The 18,967-nt window shown below is 40.4% G+C and overlaps 2 protein-coding genes across 4 annotated transcripts in view; one reads left to right on the plus strand and one right to left on the minus strand.

The window, feature by feature from the left end:
• The window catches only part of LGR5 (leucine rich repeat containing G protein-coupled receptor 5), a 159,288-nt gene that overhangs the window by 81,506 nt on the left and 58,815 nt on the right, over positions 1-18,967 (minus strand). For all 3 annotated transcript variants that reach the window (XM_053586671.1, XM_053586672.1, XM_053586670.1), the window contains exon 2: positions 1,656-1,727. In XM_053586671.1, coding sequence (XP_053442646.1) covers positions 1,656-1,727 — 72 coding nt within the window. The remainder of the gene's footprint in view (positions 1-1,655; positions 1,728-18,967) is intronic.
• On the plus strand, positions 10,230-10,875 carry LOC128582615 (60S ribosomal protein L39-like). Its single transcript, XM_053586675.1, has one exon. The coding sequence runs from the start codon at positions 10,361-10,363 to the stop codon at positions 10,514-10,516; it is 156 nt and encodes a 51-aa protein (XP_053442650.1). The 5' UTR covers positions 10,230-10,360; the 3' UTR covers positions 10,517-10,875.

The following is an 18,967-nucleotide window of genomic DNA, read 5'->3' on the forward strand; positions in this document are numbered from 1 at the left end:
GGAATGAAAGTCCATTCCCTGAATGATAAAGACTTGTGGTGCAATCTAGTAACATAAAATTCCCCACAATGCTCCTTCAAAACAATTTGGTCATACTTCAATGATTTCACTAGTAAAACAATAACATATCTTAATTCCATCAAAATAAATATAGACAAAACTCCAGAGAGGAAAAATGTAAGAATATTCTCCTTTTTTTAAATTATTAAATCATAGCTGTGTACTTTAGTGCAGTCAAGGGGTACAATGTGCTGGTTTCATATACAATCTGAAATATTTTCATCAAACTGTTTAACATAGCCTTCATGGCATCTTCTTAGTTACCGTATGAAGACATTCGAATTCTGCATTTAGTAAGTTTTGCCTGTACCCATTCTAAGATGCACCATAGGTGTGGCCCCACTTTTTTTTTTTTAAACTGAGACAGAGTCTCACTTTGTCGCCCTTGGTAGAGTGCCATCATAGCTCACAGCAACCTCAAACTCTTGGGCTTAAGGGATTCTCTTGCCTCAGCCTCCCTAGTAGCTGGGACTATAGGCGCCCACCACAACACCCTGCTTTTTTTTTTTTTTTTTTTTGTTTAGCAGGCCCGTGCTGGGTTCTAACCCACCAGACCCGGAGCATGTGGCTGATGCCCTAACCACTGAGCTACCAATTCTCCTTTTGGAAAACTGATCAATGCAGCGTGATCTGGTTCTGACAGAACATTCCTTCCACCTCCCATGGTGAATCATGTGGTGCATCCACAATTTAAATCAGTCCCCAAATTAGAGCCTGACTTCAGGATTCATAAAGGAAGTATTTGCAACAGAGGTCACTGGCTAAACAATTCCTTTAATCAACAGTTGGAGGATTTCCTCCACTAATAGTGCAAGAGTTCCTCCCAGGGCCATGATGGCACATCAGAGCCTGAGTCCCTGTCACTCAAGAGGGTATGAGGATCAAATGGAGTTTTAAATGCACATTTTTGGTTTATATAGATCTTTTTCATCTTCTGGAAAGTGATTACTAGACTTAATCAAAATTCCTCTGTGTATCATTAACTAATTTTAGCTTCCTCCTTTTTAATTTTAATTAATTAATTTATTTTTTCCAGTGGGTTTGGGAGAGGCCAGTCTAAGTCCTCTGCAGATCTCCCGTTTTCTGTTGAAGGCTCAAGGGAAGCTAAATTGACAAATCGGGAAACAGTAATTAAAAGTGATCATGACAGCAGTTTTGGCACACTGCAATGTGAACTCAATTCTCCCTGTGACAAGGTGAACCAACCAGCAGTTTTGGTTTTGATTATAGCTTCACTTTGCTATTTTAATAAACACGAACCAGTATTCAAACTTTTAATATCCTGCTGCTTAATTATTTCCAAAGAGCCATCCAGATCTTTTAAACAGGCTTTGTTTTAAAATTTTAATTTGTTTGGCTCAGTCTCACCTTAGAAAGTTGTAGCCTTATGGTAAACTCTTTTATAAGTTGATTTCCAGAATCATAAGCAACCCAACCCTCCCAACCACTCCAACTAAGTGTTTCCTCATGTGCCAAAATTGTTAGTGCAGGTTTTCCACCTCCTTTTATCTGGTTCCCACAGTTAAGTACGAGAGACAAGCTAGAGAATGTGCCCAGTGCTGCCTGGATGTGTCCAGACTCGGGTTGATACTTACAGCTCCTCGAGGAAGCGGAGGCTGGGCAGTGGGTTCGGGGGCAGATGGCTGATGTTGTTCATGCTGAGGTCTCTGGAGGGGGGGAAACAGACAGCGTGTGAGGAGCCGCACAGAGCCAGCACTAGGAAATCCCGCTGTTCAGCCTGCACATCTCCAAGTCACCCAGTAAAATGAACTCATTCCTCTGCTTGAGGAGTGAATCGCAATTTTGCTTCTTAAATACATCCCTTTTCTCCCATTCCTGCCCCGCCCTCCAACACCATGAGCTCTCTCCCAGATCAGGGCCCTGAGGAGAAGCTTCTATGGAATTCAGAATGCTTTGGACCATTCATGGGCACGGCTACAATTCTTCATGTTTAAAATTATGGGAGCAGGACAGCCAAGGAAGCAGACATAACTCAACTCTAGACATAATTCAACGTTGCGTCTTGGCTTAATTTATGTGACAAAGAGAAATGTCTTCACCATGCAACTCTAGAAGTCCTGTTTCTCTGGGACTTTAGGCACCTTGTAAAAACAAATGTTTTGATTCAAAGAAATTTATCAAAAAAAAAAAAAAACCCAAAACAAAACAAGACAAAAGCTATTCCATCCTTCTAACATGTTCCTTTTGCAGGTTCTCAGATTGCATTAAGTAAGTGAAATGAACCGTGAGCCGAGGTGTAAGGTGACCAGCTGGGGCCACTTCCTGCTGGGCTGCACAGTAGTTCCTGGCACAGGAAACAACAAGCCTCTTTGGGCAGAACTCAGTCAATTTTTGTTTTAAGTGAAACTCCATGTCATTAGATTTTATTCTGTTTTTAATTTTCTATTTCTTTACTGTCTCTCACATAACCCCAGAGCATCACTGGTATCTGCCATCTGTGTCCTAGGGGTGAAAAAAGGCTGAGGGCTGGACAGAGTCTGATCAAGGCCGACTTAGACTGCACATGTGAGCTGAAGGCTGAATTAGGAAATGACTTGCTATTCAAACCAAAACCAACGCCATTATATTCTCATACCAGGCCTCTATTCTTAAATTTATCTTGAGAGAAGCTAAGGAGATTCTTTCTGATCTCAGTGATTCCTCTTATTAAAGTGGACACACCCATGCACCCAACTGGCTCATTTCAGCTTGGTTCCCCTATCAAACATTAATTTTAAATCAATGCTGCCAAGAATTTAGGGATGATTCTCTGCCTTTCAAAGATCGCAAGCATAGGCTGGGAGTGGGGGCTCATGCCTGTAATCCCAGAACTTTGGGAGGATAAGGTAGGAGGATCCATTGAGCCCAGAAGTTTGAGACCAGCCTGAATAAGAGCAAGACCCTGTCTCTACTTAAAAAAAAAAAAAAAAAAGACCCTCCCACTTCTGGAAGAGCTGTGCAGGGATCCGCTAACCCTCCCACTGGGCCTCCCCACACCCTGAACAGGAACTCCAGGAGCCGCGCAACCCTGCATCCTCCCTCCTGTAACCTCCCTGCCTCCACACCAGCCGCTAGTCTGGCCCGGGACTCTGGTAGCCGTGTGCCCTCCAGAGCCCTCCCTGCCTCTGCTTGGAGCCCTTCTCCTGGCCAGAGACTGTTGGAGCCTTGGGCTCTCTGTGCCAAAGTCACCAGGTGCCAAGCACTCCCAGAACCGTGTGCACCCCCCCACCATGTTGCTGGATCTGAGGGTGTCACACTCTGGAGCTGCTCCCACAACCAGAACTCCCTGGCTGGGGCAGTCCCAGAAGAGCTACACAGGGTCGATCCCTACAAAGATCCAGCAACAATAGAGTGATCCCCCAGGTCTAATCTCAGAGAGACACCACCCCAACTCTGAGGATAGCCAGAGGCAATGGTGAAAAACAATCATGAGATGAAATCAAAGGAAATACTCTGGCAATATGAATAATCAGAGTAGATCAACTCCCCCAAGGATCAATGGGGAAGACACAGCACAAGACCTCATGCACAAACAAATAGCCGAGATGTCAGAAATCGAATTTAGAATCTTGATAGCAAATAAGATTGAATTAGAATTCCAAGCAGTAACCCATAAGATGTCTCAAGAATTCAACAAGACCAAATTCAAAGACCAAATGACCAAAGATTTTGACACATTGAGACAAGAAGTTGCAGCCCTCAAAGATCTGAGAAACACAGTAGAATCCTGCAGTAACAGAATGGAGCAAGCAGAAGAAAAGGTTTCTGACATTGAAGACAAAGCTTTTGAATGCTCCCAAACTCTCAGAGAGGAAGAGAAATGGAGGGCAAAAACAGATCACTCTCTCAGAGAGCTCTGGGATAATATGAAGAAAACCAATATTTGTATTATAGGGATCCCCAAAAGTGATGAAGTGGCTTCACAAGGCACAGAGTCTCTTCTCCATGAGATTATGAAGGAGAACTTTCCAGACATGCCAAGAGATTCTGAAATTCAGATAGCAGACAGTTTCAGAACTCCAGCATGACTCAACCCGTATAAAACATCTCCCAGATATATCATAAACATTTTCACTAAAGTTAATATGAAGGAGAAAATTCTGAAAGCAGCCAGACGAAAGAAAACCATCACCTACAAGGGGAAGAATCTTAGAATAACTGCAGATATCTCTGCTGAAACCTTTCAAGCTAGAAGAGGATGGTCATCGACTTTTATCTCCAAAAACAAAATAACTTTCAACCCAGGATCATGTACCCAGCTAAACTGAGTTTCATTTATGATGGAGAAATTAAATACTTTAACGACATTCATATGTTGAAGAAATTTGCCACAACTAAACCAGCTCTCCAGGAGCTATCCTTCATAAAGACGAGCATAATCCTCCACCACAAAAGTAAACCCACCCAGAAAATTTTGATCAAATTCCAACTTCCACAGTCGCAAAAGGATTAAAAATGTCCACTGGACTCTTGAAAGGCTTATCAATATTCTCAATTAATGTGAATGGTTTAAATTGTCCTCTAAAGAGGCACAGTTGGCTAAGTGGATACAAAAACTCAAGCCAGATATCTGCTGCATATAAGAATCTCATCTTACATTAAAAGACAAATGTAGACTGAAGGTGAAGGGATGGTCATCTATACTCTAGGCAAATGGAAAGCAGAAAAAAGCAGGCGTTGCAATCCTAGTCACAGATGCAATAGGCTTTAAACCAACAAAAGTAAGGAAGGATAAGGATGGACACCTTATATTTGTTAAAGGTAATACTCAATATGATGAGATTTCAATTATTAATATTTATGCACCCAACCAGAATGCACCTCAATTTATAAGAGAAACTCTAACAGACATGAGCAACTTGAATTCCTCCAGTTCCATAGTAGTTGGAGATTTTAACACCCCTTTAGCAGTGCTGGATAGATCCTCCAAAAAGAAGCTAACCAAAGAAATTTTAGATTTAAACTTAACCATTCAACATCTGGATTTAACAGACATCTACAGAACATTTCATCCCAACAAAACTGAATACATATTCTTCTCATCAGCCCACGGAACATACTCAAAAATCGACCACATCCTGGGCCACAAATCTAATCTCAGCAAATTAAAAAAAAATAGAAATTATTCCTTGCATCTTCTCAGACTATCATGGAATAAAAGTTAAACTCAATAACAACAGGAATCTACATACCCATACAAGAACATGGAAGCTAAATAACCTTATGCTGAAGGATAGATGGGTTATAGATGAGATTAAGAAGGAAATCACCAAATTTTTGGAACAAAAAAACAATGAAGACATGAATTATCAGAACCTCTGGGATACTGCAAAGGCAGTCCTAAGAGGGAAATTTATAGCACTGAAATCCTTCCTCAAGAAAACAGAAAGAGAGGAAGTTAATAACTTAATGGGACATCTCAAGCAACTGGAGAAGGAAGAACATTCCAACCCCAAACCCAGCAGAAGAAAAGAAATAACCAAAATCAGAGCAGAATTAAATGAAATTGAAAACAAAAGTATTATACAACAGATCAATAAATCCACAAGTTGGTTTTGTGAAAAGGTCAATAAAATAGATAAACTTGTGGCCAACTTAACCAGGAAAAAAAGAGTAAAATCTCTAATTTCATCAATCAGAAATGGTAAACATGAAATAACAACACACCTCTCAGAAATTCAAAAAATCCTTAACGAATATTACAAGAAACATTACTCTCAGAAATATGAAAATCTGAAAGAAATTGACCAATACTTGGAAGTACACCTCTTACCAAGACTTAGCCAGAACGAAGTGGAAATGTTGAACAGGCCTATATCAAGTTCTGAAATAGCATCAACTATAGAAAATCTCCCTAAAAAGAAAAGCCCAGGACCAGATATGGCTTTACGTCAGAATTCTACCAAACCTTTAAAGAAGAACTAGTACCTATATTACTAAACCTCTTCCAAAATATAGAAAAGGAAGGAATACTACCCAACACATTTTATGAAGTAAACATCACCTTGACCCCTAAACCAGGGAAAGACCCAACAAGAAAAGCAAATTATAGACCAATATCACTAAAAAATATTGACGCAAAAATACTCAATAAGATCCTAACAAACAGAATCCAACAACACATCAAAAAAATTATACACCCTGACCAAGTGGGATTTATCCCAGGCTCTCAAAGCTGGTTTAATACACGTAAATCTACAAATGTAATTCAGCACATAAACAAACTAAACAATAAAGACCATATGATTCTCTCAATTGATGCAGAAAAAGCTTTTGATAATATCCAGTATCCCTTATGATCAGAACACTTAAGAAAATTGGTATAGAAGGGACATTTCTTTTTTTTTTTTTTTTTGTAGAGACAGAGTTTCACTTTATGGCCCTCGGTAGAGTGCCGTGGCCTCACACGGCTCACAGCAACCTCCAACTTCTGGGCCTAAGCGATTCTCCTGCCTCAGCCTCCCAAGTAGCTGGGACTACAGGCGCCCGCCACAACGCCCGGCTATTTTTTTGGTTGCAGTTTGGCCGGGGCCAGGTCCGAACCCGCCACCCTCAGCATATGGGGCCGGCGCCCTACCGACTGAGCCACAGGCGCCGCCCGAAGGGACATTTCTTAAACTAATAGAGGCCATCTACAGCAAACCCACAGCCAATATCGTGTTGAATGGAGTTAAATTGAAATCATTTCCACTTAGACCAGGCAAGTTTGCCCATTATCTCCACTGTTTTTTAACATTGTAATGGAAGTTTTAGCCATTGCAATTAGGGAAGAAAAGTCGATCAAGGATATTCACATAGGGTCAGAAGAGATCAAACTTTCACTCTTCACAGATGACATGATAGTATATCTGGAAAACACTAGAATTCTACTCAAAAACTCTTAGAAGTGATCAAGGAATACAGCAATGTCTCAGGCTACAATATCAACACCCATAAATCTGTAGCCTTTATATATACCAACAATAGCCAAGCCAAAAAAACAGTCAAGGACTCTATTCCTTTCACAGTAGTGCCAAAGAAGATGAAATATTTGGGAGTTAACCTAACAAAGGACATGAAAGATCTTTATAAAGAGAACTATGAAACTTTAAGAAAAGAAATAGCTGAAGATGTTAACGAATGGAAAAACGTACCATGCTCATGGCTGGGAAGAATCAACATTGTTAAAATGTCTATACTACCCAAAGCAATATATAATTTTAATGCAATTCCTATATAAGCTCCATTGTCATATTTTAAAGATCTTGAAAAAATAATACTTCATTTTATATGGAATCAGAAAAAAACCTCGAATAGCCAAAACTTACTTAGAAATAAAAACAAAGCAGGATGAATCATGCTACCTGACCCAAGACTGTACTATAAATCAATAGTGATCAAAACAGCATGCTACTGGCACAAAAACAGAGTAGTAAATGTCTGGAACAGAACAGAGAACCAAGACATGAATCCAGCTACTTACTGTTATTTGCTCTTTGACAAGACAATTAAAAACATTCGGTGGGGAAAACATTCCCTATTTAACAAATGGTGCTGGGAGAACTGGCTGGGATCTGTAAAAGACTGAAACTGGACCCACACCTTTCACCATTAACTAAGATAGACTCTCAGTGGCTAAAAGATTTAAACATAAGGCATGAAACTATAAAAATACTTGATGAAAGTGCAGGGAAAACTCTTGAAGGAATCGGCCTGGGCGAATATTTTATGAGGAGGACTCCCCAGGCAATTGAAGCAGATTCAAAAATACACTACTGGGACCTGATCGAACTAAAAAGCTTCTGCACAGCCAAGAACATAGCAAGTAAAGCAAACAGACAGCCCTCAGAATGGGAGAAAATATTTGCAGGTTATACCTCTGATAAAGGTTTAATAACCAGAATCCACAGATAACTCAAACATATTAGCAAGAAAAGAACGAGTGATCCCATCTCAGGGTGGGCAAAGGACTTGAAGAGAAACTTCTCTAAAGAAGATAGATGCACGATCTACAAACACATGATTAAAAGCTCATCATCCTTAATCATCAGAGAAATGGAAATCAAAACTACTTTGAGATATCACCTAACCCCAGTAAGAATAGCCCACATAACAAAATCCCAAAATCAGAGATGTTGGTGTGGATGTGGAGAAAAGGACACACTTCTACACTGCTGGTGGGAATGCACACAAACACGTTCCTTTTGGAAGGATGTTTGGAGAATACTTAGAAATCTAAAAATAGATCTGCCATTGGATCCTATAATTCCTTTACTAGGTATATACCCAGAAGACCAAAAATCACAGTATAACAAAGACATCTGTACCAGAATGTTTATTGCAGCCCAATTCATAATTGCTAAGTCATGGAAGAAGCCCAAGTGCCCATCGACCCACAAATGGACTAGCAAATTGTGGTACATGTATACCATGGAATATTATGCAGCCTTGAAGAAAGATGGACACTTTACTTCTTTCATGCTTACATGGATGGAGCTGGAACATATTCTTATTAGCAAAGTACCTCAAGAATGGAAGAAAAAGTATCCAATGTACTCAGCCCTACTATGAAGCTAATTTATAGCTTTCATATGAAGGCTATAACCCAACTATAGCACAAGAATATGGGGAAAGGACCAAGGGAGGGGCAGGGAGGGGGGAAGTCATTGTGTAGGGAGGGTATGATGCTATGGTGCATCTTAGAATGGGTACAGGTGAAACCTACTAAATGCAGAATACAAATGTCTACATACAAGAACTAAGAAAATGCCATGAAGGCTACGTTGAATAGTTTGATGAGAATATTTCAGATTGTATATGAAACCAGCACATTGTACCCCTTGATTGCACAAATGTACACAGCTATGATTTAACAATAACAAAATAAATGAATAAATAAATAAAAATAAAAGGAAAAAAGAAAACTTGCTGGGCATTGTGGTGGGTGCCTGTAGCTATTCAGGAGGCTGAGGCCAGGGGATTGTCCAAGAGTTTGAGGTTGCTGTGAGGTGACAGAGTAAGACTCTGTCTCATAAAAATAAATTAATAATAAATAAAAAAGGTCAGAAGTATGTGTAAAGACAATAAAATTTCTGTTTATTGTTTCAGAGTATGGTGACCCCCCAAATTGCTGTTTATTTAATTTTATTTTTATTTCATTTCATTTATTTATTTTTTTGGGATCCGTGGCATCACAGCTCATAGCAACCTCAAACTCTTGGGCTCAAGTGATCCTTTGCCTCAGCTTCTTGAGTAGCTGGGACTATAGGAACTCACCACAATGACTGGCTAGTTTTTCTATTTTTGGTAGAGATAGAGTCTCGTTCTTGCTGAGGTTGGTCTTGAACTCCTGAGCTCAGGTGATCCACCCACCTCGTCCTCCCAGAGTGCTGAGATTATAGGCGTGAGCCACCATGGCCAGCCTGCTGTTAATTTTAATATCTGTTAGTGAATAATAATGAAGCCATGTAAATGCTGTACTCTTAAATGAAAACTAAACAATGCCAATAATATAGACTAAAAAATTTTGTATTATCCATATTAAAAAGAATCCGGACATTTCTGGAATTGTCTAGATAAGAGAGTCAAATAATTGAGAAACAATTTCAATGTTTCTTACAAATATTTCTGTCCTGTTTGTTGAGCAATCATGTCTTATACAGATCAGTGCAGTTTCTGGGTTCCTCAGGGTGACTGTGATCTCTGCAAAGACTTGACATTTCTCAGGAATGGTCACTTATTATTATTTATTTATTTTTCCTTGACATCACACTTACTTCCTAAAAGGGTCAAGGTGATTTGCTTTGGGGGCATGTTTATTAATAATCTAGATTGACCTAGTCTCAAGACAGCTAGGGTGGAGAGCGCTGATTGTCTCTCTGACATTTTTCTGCATGATGTACAAAGTTGTTTGGAACAAATGTTGATCTTGTTTATCCACAGAAAGCTCTAAATAGAACAGGGGCATTTGCATGTTAAGGAGATTTATAAGCTGTCTACATCGTCTAAGGTTTGTTACCCTATTTCAGGTCCTGGAAGTGAAGCTTAGAGAAGCGTTCACTCTCTGTTCCCACTGGGATACTTTTTACAGAGGAGGAGCCTTGGACAGCAGAAAGGGCACAGGCAAACCTGGTACTACTGTCCCAAGGTATCTGGACTTTCCTATTCACTAGCTACATGATCTGGGGGAAATTAACCTCCTTGTATTTAAATTAACCTTCCTTGTATTTAAACAAAGGAATCTCTATGTTAATAATTTGAAACCCCCCCTTTCTCTTGCTCTTCTCCACTGTGGTGAGTGTGAGCAGTCTCGTTTGTCGCCATGTCCTCTCATAAGACTTTCAGAATCAAGCGGTTTTTGGCCAAGAAACAAAAACAAAATCATCCCATTCCGCAGTGGATTAGAATGAAAACTGGTAATAAAATCAGGTACAACTTGAAGAGGAGACACTGGAGAAGAACCAAGCTGGGTCTGTAAGAAATTGCACGTGAGATGGCATGTACTTATGCTGAATCACGGTCACTGTCATCATCTTACCATATCAAGCTGAAAATGTCATCAGTTGGACATTTGCCACACTTCATTGGGAAAATGAGTTTTCCCTTCGTTTATGTGCTATTCCCTAATAAGCTGGTGCAGTAATAAATTTGTGAGACCTTGTGTTTAAGGTACTGAGTTGCCCCTCCCCCAGAAGACCTAACACAACACTGTCCTGTAGAACTTTCTGCAATGATAGAAATGCCCCTAGCTACCAAGTTCTTGACATGCTTAATAGAAAGTTTCACTTTTTCAGTTTATTATAATTGAATTTAAAGTGGTTTCTTTTTTTTGTTTTTGTTTTTGGAGACAGAGTCTCTGTTGCCCATTGACCCAGGCTAGAGTGGTGTGGTGTCAGCCTAGCTCACAACAACCTCAAATTCCTGGGCTCACTCCAGTAACTGGGACTATAGTCTCCTGCCATGACACCTGGCAGGAGACTATAGTAGAGATGAGGTCACTTGCTCAGGCTGGTCTTAAAAGCTCAGGCAATCCTTCCACCTCTGTCCTCCCAGAGTACTAGAATTACAGGTGTGAGCCACATTCTTCCTTAAACATTTGCATAAAGCTATTCTATACCAGTTCTTTTTATTTATGTTTTTGAGACAGTCTCAAGCTGTTGCCTTGGGTAGAGTGTTTCAGGCATCATAGCTCACAGCCACCTCAAACTCTTGAGCTTAAGCGATTCTCTTGCCTCAGCTTCCCAAGTAGCTGTGACTACAGGCGTCCGCCACAAGGCCTGGCTATTTTTTGGTTGTAGTTGTCATTGGCAGCCCTGGGCTGAATTGGAACCCACCAGCTCTGGTGTATATGGCTGGCGCTGTAGCCACTGAGCCGTAGGTGCCAAACGTATACCAATTTTTTTCTTTTTTAATAAATCATAGCTGTGTACATTGATACAATTATGGGTACGATGTACTGCTTTTGTATGCAATTTGAAATATTTTCATCAAACTGGTTAACATAGCCTTCATGGCATTTTCTTGGTTATTGTATTAAGACATTTATATTCTACACCTAGTAAATTTCACATGTACCCTTATAAGACGCACCCTAGGTGTGGTCCCACCAATTACCCTCCCTCCACCCATCCTCCCCTCCCTCTACCAATTTTTTTTATTAAATCATAGCTGTGTACATTAATGTAATCATGGGGTACAATGTGCTGGTTTTATATACAATTGAAATGTTTTCATCGAACTTGTTAACATAGTCTTCATGGCATTTTCTTAGTTATTGTGTTAAGACATATTCTACCCCTAGTAAATTTCACATGTACCCTTGTAAGATGCACCCTACATGTGGTCCCACCAAGTACCCTCCCTCTATACCAATTCTTTTTTTTTTAATTAAATCATAGTGGTGTACATTAATGTAAAATAATAATAATAATTTGAAACCCTATAATTAGCTGTTACCAATCAGAAGGGAGCAACAATTCTCTTCTTAAAAACAAAAGTACCTACCTTTCCCATCAGAAATTAACAACCTTTGTGGGTTACCTGATGTATTATAGTGTGGCTTCTCTTAGAAGATGAGCTGCTATGACTAAACCAAACCTTTACCACCTGTTTTCTAACATATGTACAGGCTATTTTCTTTTAAAGAGCTACTAGCAGTTTATAAGTATATAGCGGAAAATAACTTTTAATAGCAACAATCTAAGCTCAAGTGAAATGGGCCTTTAAAATAAAATTCGAAGCAGGCAAGGTAAAAATAATTTTTGCATTCAGCTTTTCCCCTAGTGTGCACATCTGCATTGATATTAACATGTAAACATAGTCCTTGAGTTCTCAGCGTGCCTCAAACTATCCATGGTGAGAGACCAATTTAAAAAAAATTCTAATTTGCTATGGACTTATGCTTTTATAAAATATAATAAAATATGATTATTGGAAATGGAAAAAAATACAAAGGCATGCCAAGTACAAACCTCTTTAATTATGGGATTCAACAGAGATTGTTAAATTACTATCAAAGTCTCTAAATCTTTACTGGAAAATTCTTATCTATGTGGATCAGTAAAATACAACTATGGCCTGGGATGGGTCCTCAAATCCACCTGTAATGGGCAATGCTCTTCTGGCTTTCATATCAAGAAAGGCAAGGCTTAAAGGGTTTTTGGCTTGCTCAGCCTTGAGTTGAAAATGACAGAGTGAGAGACTGGGTGCTAGAGAGGACCAGCCCTGCTGGGGCGAGGCTGTCACCCCAGATGAGGAAGTGAGCTTGATGAGGGCGCATGACAGCACGCAGCAAGCAAGCCCAGGCCTGGAACCCCCGTCTCTACCTGCTTGGGTGTCTTCCACTTATTTTCTTTCTTTTTTTTTGCAGTTTTTGGCCGGGGCTGGATTTGAACCCACCACCTTTGGCATATGGGGCTGGCGCCCTACTCCTTTGAGTCACAGGTGCTGCCCTCCACTTTTTTTCTTTTCAAACAACCTTTCTACTGTTTACAAAATATTCTCATTCTGATGATTACTTTTATTTTATTTTATTCTTTATTCAAATTAATATGAGGGTACAATATCTAGGTTACATTGTTCTCACTTCCAGGATAAAGTTCCATTTGTAGAAGAGCCCCTCACCCAGGTCTTACTCTGCCACCCAGTCATAGCTCCCAGCAACCTCAAACTTTTGGGCTTAAGGGATCTTGCCTCAGCTACCTAGCAACTGGGACTACAGATGCCCACCACAACACCAGCTAGTTTCTTTTTTTTTTTTTCAGTTTTTGGCCGGGGCTGGGTTTGAACCTGCCACCTCCGGCATATGGGGCCCATGCCCTACCCCTTTGAGCCACAGGCACCACCCAACACCAGCTAGTTTTTCAATTTTTTCAAAGAGACAGAATCTCGCTCTTGCTCAGGCTGGTGTAAATTCCTGAGCTTAGGCCATCCACCCGCCTCAACCTCCCAGAGTGCTAGATTTACAGGTGTGAGCCACCGTGCCTGGCCAGATTAAATTATTTTTAAATGTTTCTTTTTATTTTTTTAATAGTATTTGATGTTTTAAAAAAAACTTTCAGATGGATATGAGGGCATAATTGTTTAGGTTACACTGTTTTCATTTCTAAGGTTAAGTTAAAGTTTTAGTTGAGCCCTTCACCCCGGGGACGTGCTGAACACCCCCACATTATGCAGGTTAGGTAAGATCAGCCAGCTGTCCTCTCCCCTCCTCCCTCGCTAGGTTATACTTGTGTTTTTCTTTAGTGTAGGTTTGTTTATATATTGGTTTCATATTAGTATTAAATACTTGGGGTACTCCCCCCCATTCTTAAGATAGTTTATTAAGAAGAATGTGTTTCAACTTCATCCAGGTAAACACAAAAGATGTAAAGTCTCCGTCTTTTCTTAGTACTCATGGTATACATTTGCCAAAGTTTGTTAATCCATTCATGGGTTGATGGGCACTTGGGTTAATTTGAGGTCTTGGCGATTGCGAATTCAGCCGCCGTAAACATTCTGGTGCCAAGGTCCTTGTGGTAAAATCATTTTTTTTTCTTCTAGGTAGATACCTTGTAATGGGATTTCAGGATGGAAGGTCTGCTTTTAGTTCTTTCAGGATTCCTAGCATTTGGTCTTTTTGACCCCTGACACACATATAAAGTGTAGCAACAAATGGACGGTTTTAAAATAATTCCCAGCCTGTGCATTATGTGCTCTTAAAGTTGTTATTTTTAAATGTCTCCAACTTTTCAAACTACATAGTGCCCAGGATTCAGTTCCCTAAAACCAGGAAACCATATAATGGATTTCTTGAAATTTTTAATCTTTTGCCGACATGTAGGAATTAATTTTGAAGAACTGGTCACTAGGTAAAGAGATTTCATAAGAAATGGAGAATTCATTGTGACAAAATGGTCAAGTAGGTTAAACTATTCTGCCTGTCTTTGACTTAGGAATTTGTCTGCTTTGTACTAATGATCATGTCTAGAAATCTAGAACAGGGCTTGCAAAGTTCAGTGAGAAGACTTGGCTGTATGTTGGAATCACCTTGGCAGGCTATGTCCAGGCCTGGGTCCCATCCCCAGGGTTTCTGAGTTAATTGATCCATTGTGGGCAGTGGAATTTTAAAATGCTTCTGAAATGATTCAAGTGTTCAGCCAAGACTGAAAACCTCTGCACGCGAGTAACTAAATTTTTAGGTGAGTTCTCTGAATGCTATGGCTCCCTCCAAGTTTAGGAGGCTTGAGATGACTGAAGGTCCTTTTTCTGTTGAGTTCCTATGGATCCCACCCCAGCACTCGGTGTATCTTTCCCTTGAAAATATTTGTGTTCCTTGCAGCTCTATTTTTTTTCATCTGAGAAATGCTAAGCGAGCTTTCATTGTGGTCAGGTTTTCTTCTAGGAGCCCCGTGGAGAATATAACGAAGCCATCTTCAACTGCTGCCTTTCCCACCATCCCTGTGTCCGTTAGCGCTGGTGTTATTTCCACTACAGAGCTCACTTCTGGCCCTGGCCCTGCCTCTTTTTTCTTAGCTGCCTTTGGTCATATTTTTGTCATGCTGGAAACTGTTCTTCTCCCAGAGTTCACTGTGTGTCCTCATTCTGGGTCATCTCCTGCACCACAGCCAGAGGAGCTGGCACACAGCCGCTGCTTATCAGGGAGAACTGCACCCTCGGGAAGAAGCTGGAAAAGGGTACCCCTCTTGAGGGGGTGAAGAATTACAGCAAAGATCCTCTTTGTCTTGTACAACAGCCACAGAGCAGGGTGCACAGCTTGGCCAACAGAGCGTGGCCCGCAGTTTCACCTCCATGGAGCAGCTCGGTACAGGCACAACGTGCCCCATTCCAGCCATGGGACTCGCCCCCCGGCCTGAGAATGTCTGCTGGCTCTGAGCAGGTCGGTAAAGGCACAACGTGCCCCACTCCAGCCATGGGACTCACCCCCGGCCTGAGAGTGTCTGTTGGCTCCCGGCCTCTGACCAGAGACGCTGCCCAAACACCTCCGGTTCTTCACAATCTGGCTTAATGTACCTTTCCGTCTCCACCCTTCCCTCCATGAAGTGTGTGATCTAATTACATGGAAATTCTCGCTGTTCCCCTTTGCTCCATCTTTACACGTGTGATTCTTTTTCCTTGGAATGAATTATCCTCCTCATTTCTAAATTGCCACTCACCCATGTCTGTCTCTCCAGGCTATTCAAGTTCAACAGACACCTGTGTTTCTCATACAACCTCCTATCCTTCTGTCTCAGTTGTTCTCTATTCCAACCTCCATGTCCTTTGATACGCCCCGAATCAAAGCCTTGTCTCAGCCTAATAAGCTGGCTTAGATCATCTGTTGATCACCTGGATCACCACCTCGCCAGCACCCTCACCTCTCTAGAGCCCGTCTTGTGTTTAACCCTCCTGGCAAAACCCCAGCTCTGGAAAAACACCGTAAGTCATTTTTTTTTTTTTCCTGCTACTATCCCAAGGTACTAAGTGCTACTAGAAAAGAAAAATTCACATAAGTTCAGAATAGTGGTGATGAATTCATGGTGCTTGTGGGTTCTCAACACTGCTGCACAATCCTGTTATCTGTTATTTCTCAATTTTCTCCTGCAGGAACTGCTGCCAACCTGTGCCACTGGCTTCAAACCTCTTCAGCAGCAACTACACTCATGGGATATCTTCCCCCTTTTCTCAGGGAAATAACTGGGATTCGCTGCACTCCCAAAGAGGAAGTAGGCCAAAGTCCTGTTCTCCCTTATTCCCTGCCTCCCACACCCACAGTTCATTCCACACTCAGCTTTCCTCCTGGTCCCTCCCCTCTACCCTACAACGGCACACTGTTCCCTACTATGACCCGAATGTTTGTGTTCTCCCCAAATTCATAGTTTAAAGCCTCTAATCCCCAAAGTGGTGGAATTTGGAGGTGGGGCCTTTGGGAAGTAATGAGGTTATAAACGTAGAGCCCTCATGATAGGATCAGTGCCCGGAGAAGAACCAGACAGGTCCCTGCTGTCTGTCAAGTGGGGATCCCATGGGAAGACTGAAGCGGCTGTCCCTCAGCGGACGCTGGATCTGCTGGAACCTTGCTCTTGGCCTCTAGAACTGTGAGACATAAAGTTTTGTTGTTTAAGCCACCCAGTCTATGCTAGTTGTTTTATTGCTGCCTGAACAAATGGCTACACTGCTTCTAAGAGCTTGAGGTGTATAATTCTTCTGGGAAGAAACACTTTTGAGAGAACACCCTCTTTGTGTTGTGCCCACCTTCCAGAATGATTTTTTTTTTTTTTTTTTTTTTTTTGCTTGTAATTAAGTTTCCCTCTTCAGTTGATCCGCTAAAGTACTGTTCTTGTCATTTCTATGGATTTGTTGTGGGAGGGATGACTGAAATATGTATGTAGTCCACCATTGTAAGATTCAACCGTAGTGTCTATGAGAGTTGGTATTTGAATCAAAGAATAGGAGGTCCTGCCTTACAGTGTTACTATCTAGAATAGCTAAGAAAACAAAAAAAAGTTTTTTCTTTAATCTCTGCCAAGTTGAAGACAATATTCTCTTCTTTAGCAGCACACTACAATTTTTTGTTTCTTCTAAGTGCAATCATTTAAAATTTGTCTTGGAAGATTCAGTGGCTTTTAGCTCTCTGCCAGGTACCTTTGTTAACAGAAAATCTAGGTTGGAGCCATTGATCACTTTTCAAATATGCTTCTAGAGATAAACCCTCTGGTGACCCTCAAAAGGAACCGGTTCAGGACTGAGTAGCATTTCATGATCGTATGAGTAATGTCATTTCGAGGTACTTTTCTTGTGTTAACGCCAAAACAATGTATCCTTTAAGAATTTTTTTTTTTTATTGAGGTATAACACACACAGGAAAATGCATCAATCCTGCGTTCAGCCCAATGAATTTTCACAGTATGAACACACCTCATAAACCAGAACGTTCCCTTTCACTCACTACTCCCCACCAAAAGTAACCAGTCCCCTGACTTCAAATGCTCTATATTAGTTTTGCTTGTTTCTTTATATAAATGAAATCATACTGTGTATAATTTTGTGTGTATGTGTACGCATCCAGCTTCTCTGGTCATTGTATTTATTAGATTTATCCATGTGTTGCACACGATGATAGATAGTCCTTCTCAATGCAATTTGGTATTTAATTTTATTATTATACCACACTTTATTTATCCACTCAGCTGTTGATGAACATTTAGGTTATTTCCAGTTTGTGGCTATTATCAATAGTGCTGCAATAAATATTCTTAAACATGTCTTTTGTTGAAAATACATATGTATATATTTCTGATGGGTACATGTCTAGGAGTGGAATTGCTTCATCTTGGTGGATGAGTATGTTTAGCTTCAATAGCTACTGACAAATAGTTTTCTACAATGGGTTGCATCAATTTATACTCCCACCAGTAATCTATAGGAATCTCAGTTATTTCACAGTAACAGTTTCCGTTTGTTATCTCCAAAATTAGTATTATTTTTCTATTCTATTTTAGTTATTTAGCATGTATACAGAGATATCTCATTGTAGATTCGGTTTGCATTTCTTTTATGTTTAATCAAGTTGAGCATCCTTTCATATGATTTTTGACCATCAAAAGGATACCCTTTTATGCAAAGTGCCAACAGAATATTTTATCTTACATGGTAACCTTCAGATTAGAAGTGAAACATACTTGTTGTAACAAGTGAAACTATACATCGATGTGTAAAGAAAAGGCTAATAATCTCTTCTAATGTTACTTCCCTGGGTTTCAAAAGTATTCTCTTGAAAGAGTTAATACTGTAATAGTTAAGAGTATGTATTTTGGAGATATTCTGACTTGAGTCCTGGCTTTGACATTTCTGAGCTAAATAACCTTGATCAAGTTATTTAAAAGGTCTGTGTGTCAGTTCCCTCATCTGTGTCATCTGTGAAATGTATATAATAATAGTACGTACTTCATAAAATTGTTGGGATAAATGTCACAGTAAAATTAAAATGAAAACCAGGCCAGAAAAGTTCTTGAGCAAACAATACAAGTTAGGCCTTTAAAATAGCCTGAATTTAGCTTACATTTCAAATATACGTGACACCTGACTTGGGATATATTGGAAATATAAACTAAACTTAACTTGTGGGTATTTCTGACAAAGGATTATGTTAGATAAAAATAAAACTTGTAGGCAGCACCTGTGAGAAATACTTTGGCAATAAGGGATTGGGGAAGGGATTTAACATCATTGGCTCTAGTTAGTGAGACTCACGAGAGCACTAAAGTATGTACCTCATTGGTTAGCAGTCTCCACACCTGTGGCAGAGGTGACCATGGGATCACTTCTATAAGTAGCTTCGAGAGAAGTTAGCCGGGCTCCCTCTGTTGGCTCTGCTTCTTGCTCGGAGGACAGCTGATTGGCACTCCCTAACTAAGACTGCTGCTGAGATTGCTGCTGAGATGCTCGCTCC

Source organism: Nycticebus coucang, chromosome 3, assembly GCF_027406575.1.
Source record: "Nycticebus coucang isolate mNycCou1 chromosome 3, mNycCou1.pri, whole genome shotgun sequence".
Lineage (NCBI taxonomy): Eukaryota > Metazoa > Chordata > Mammalia > Primates > Lorisidae > Nycticebus > Nycticebus coucang.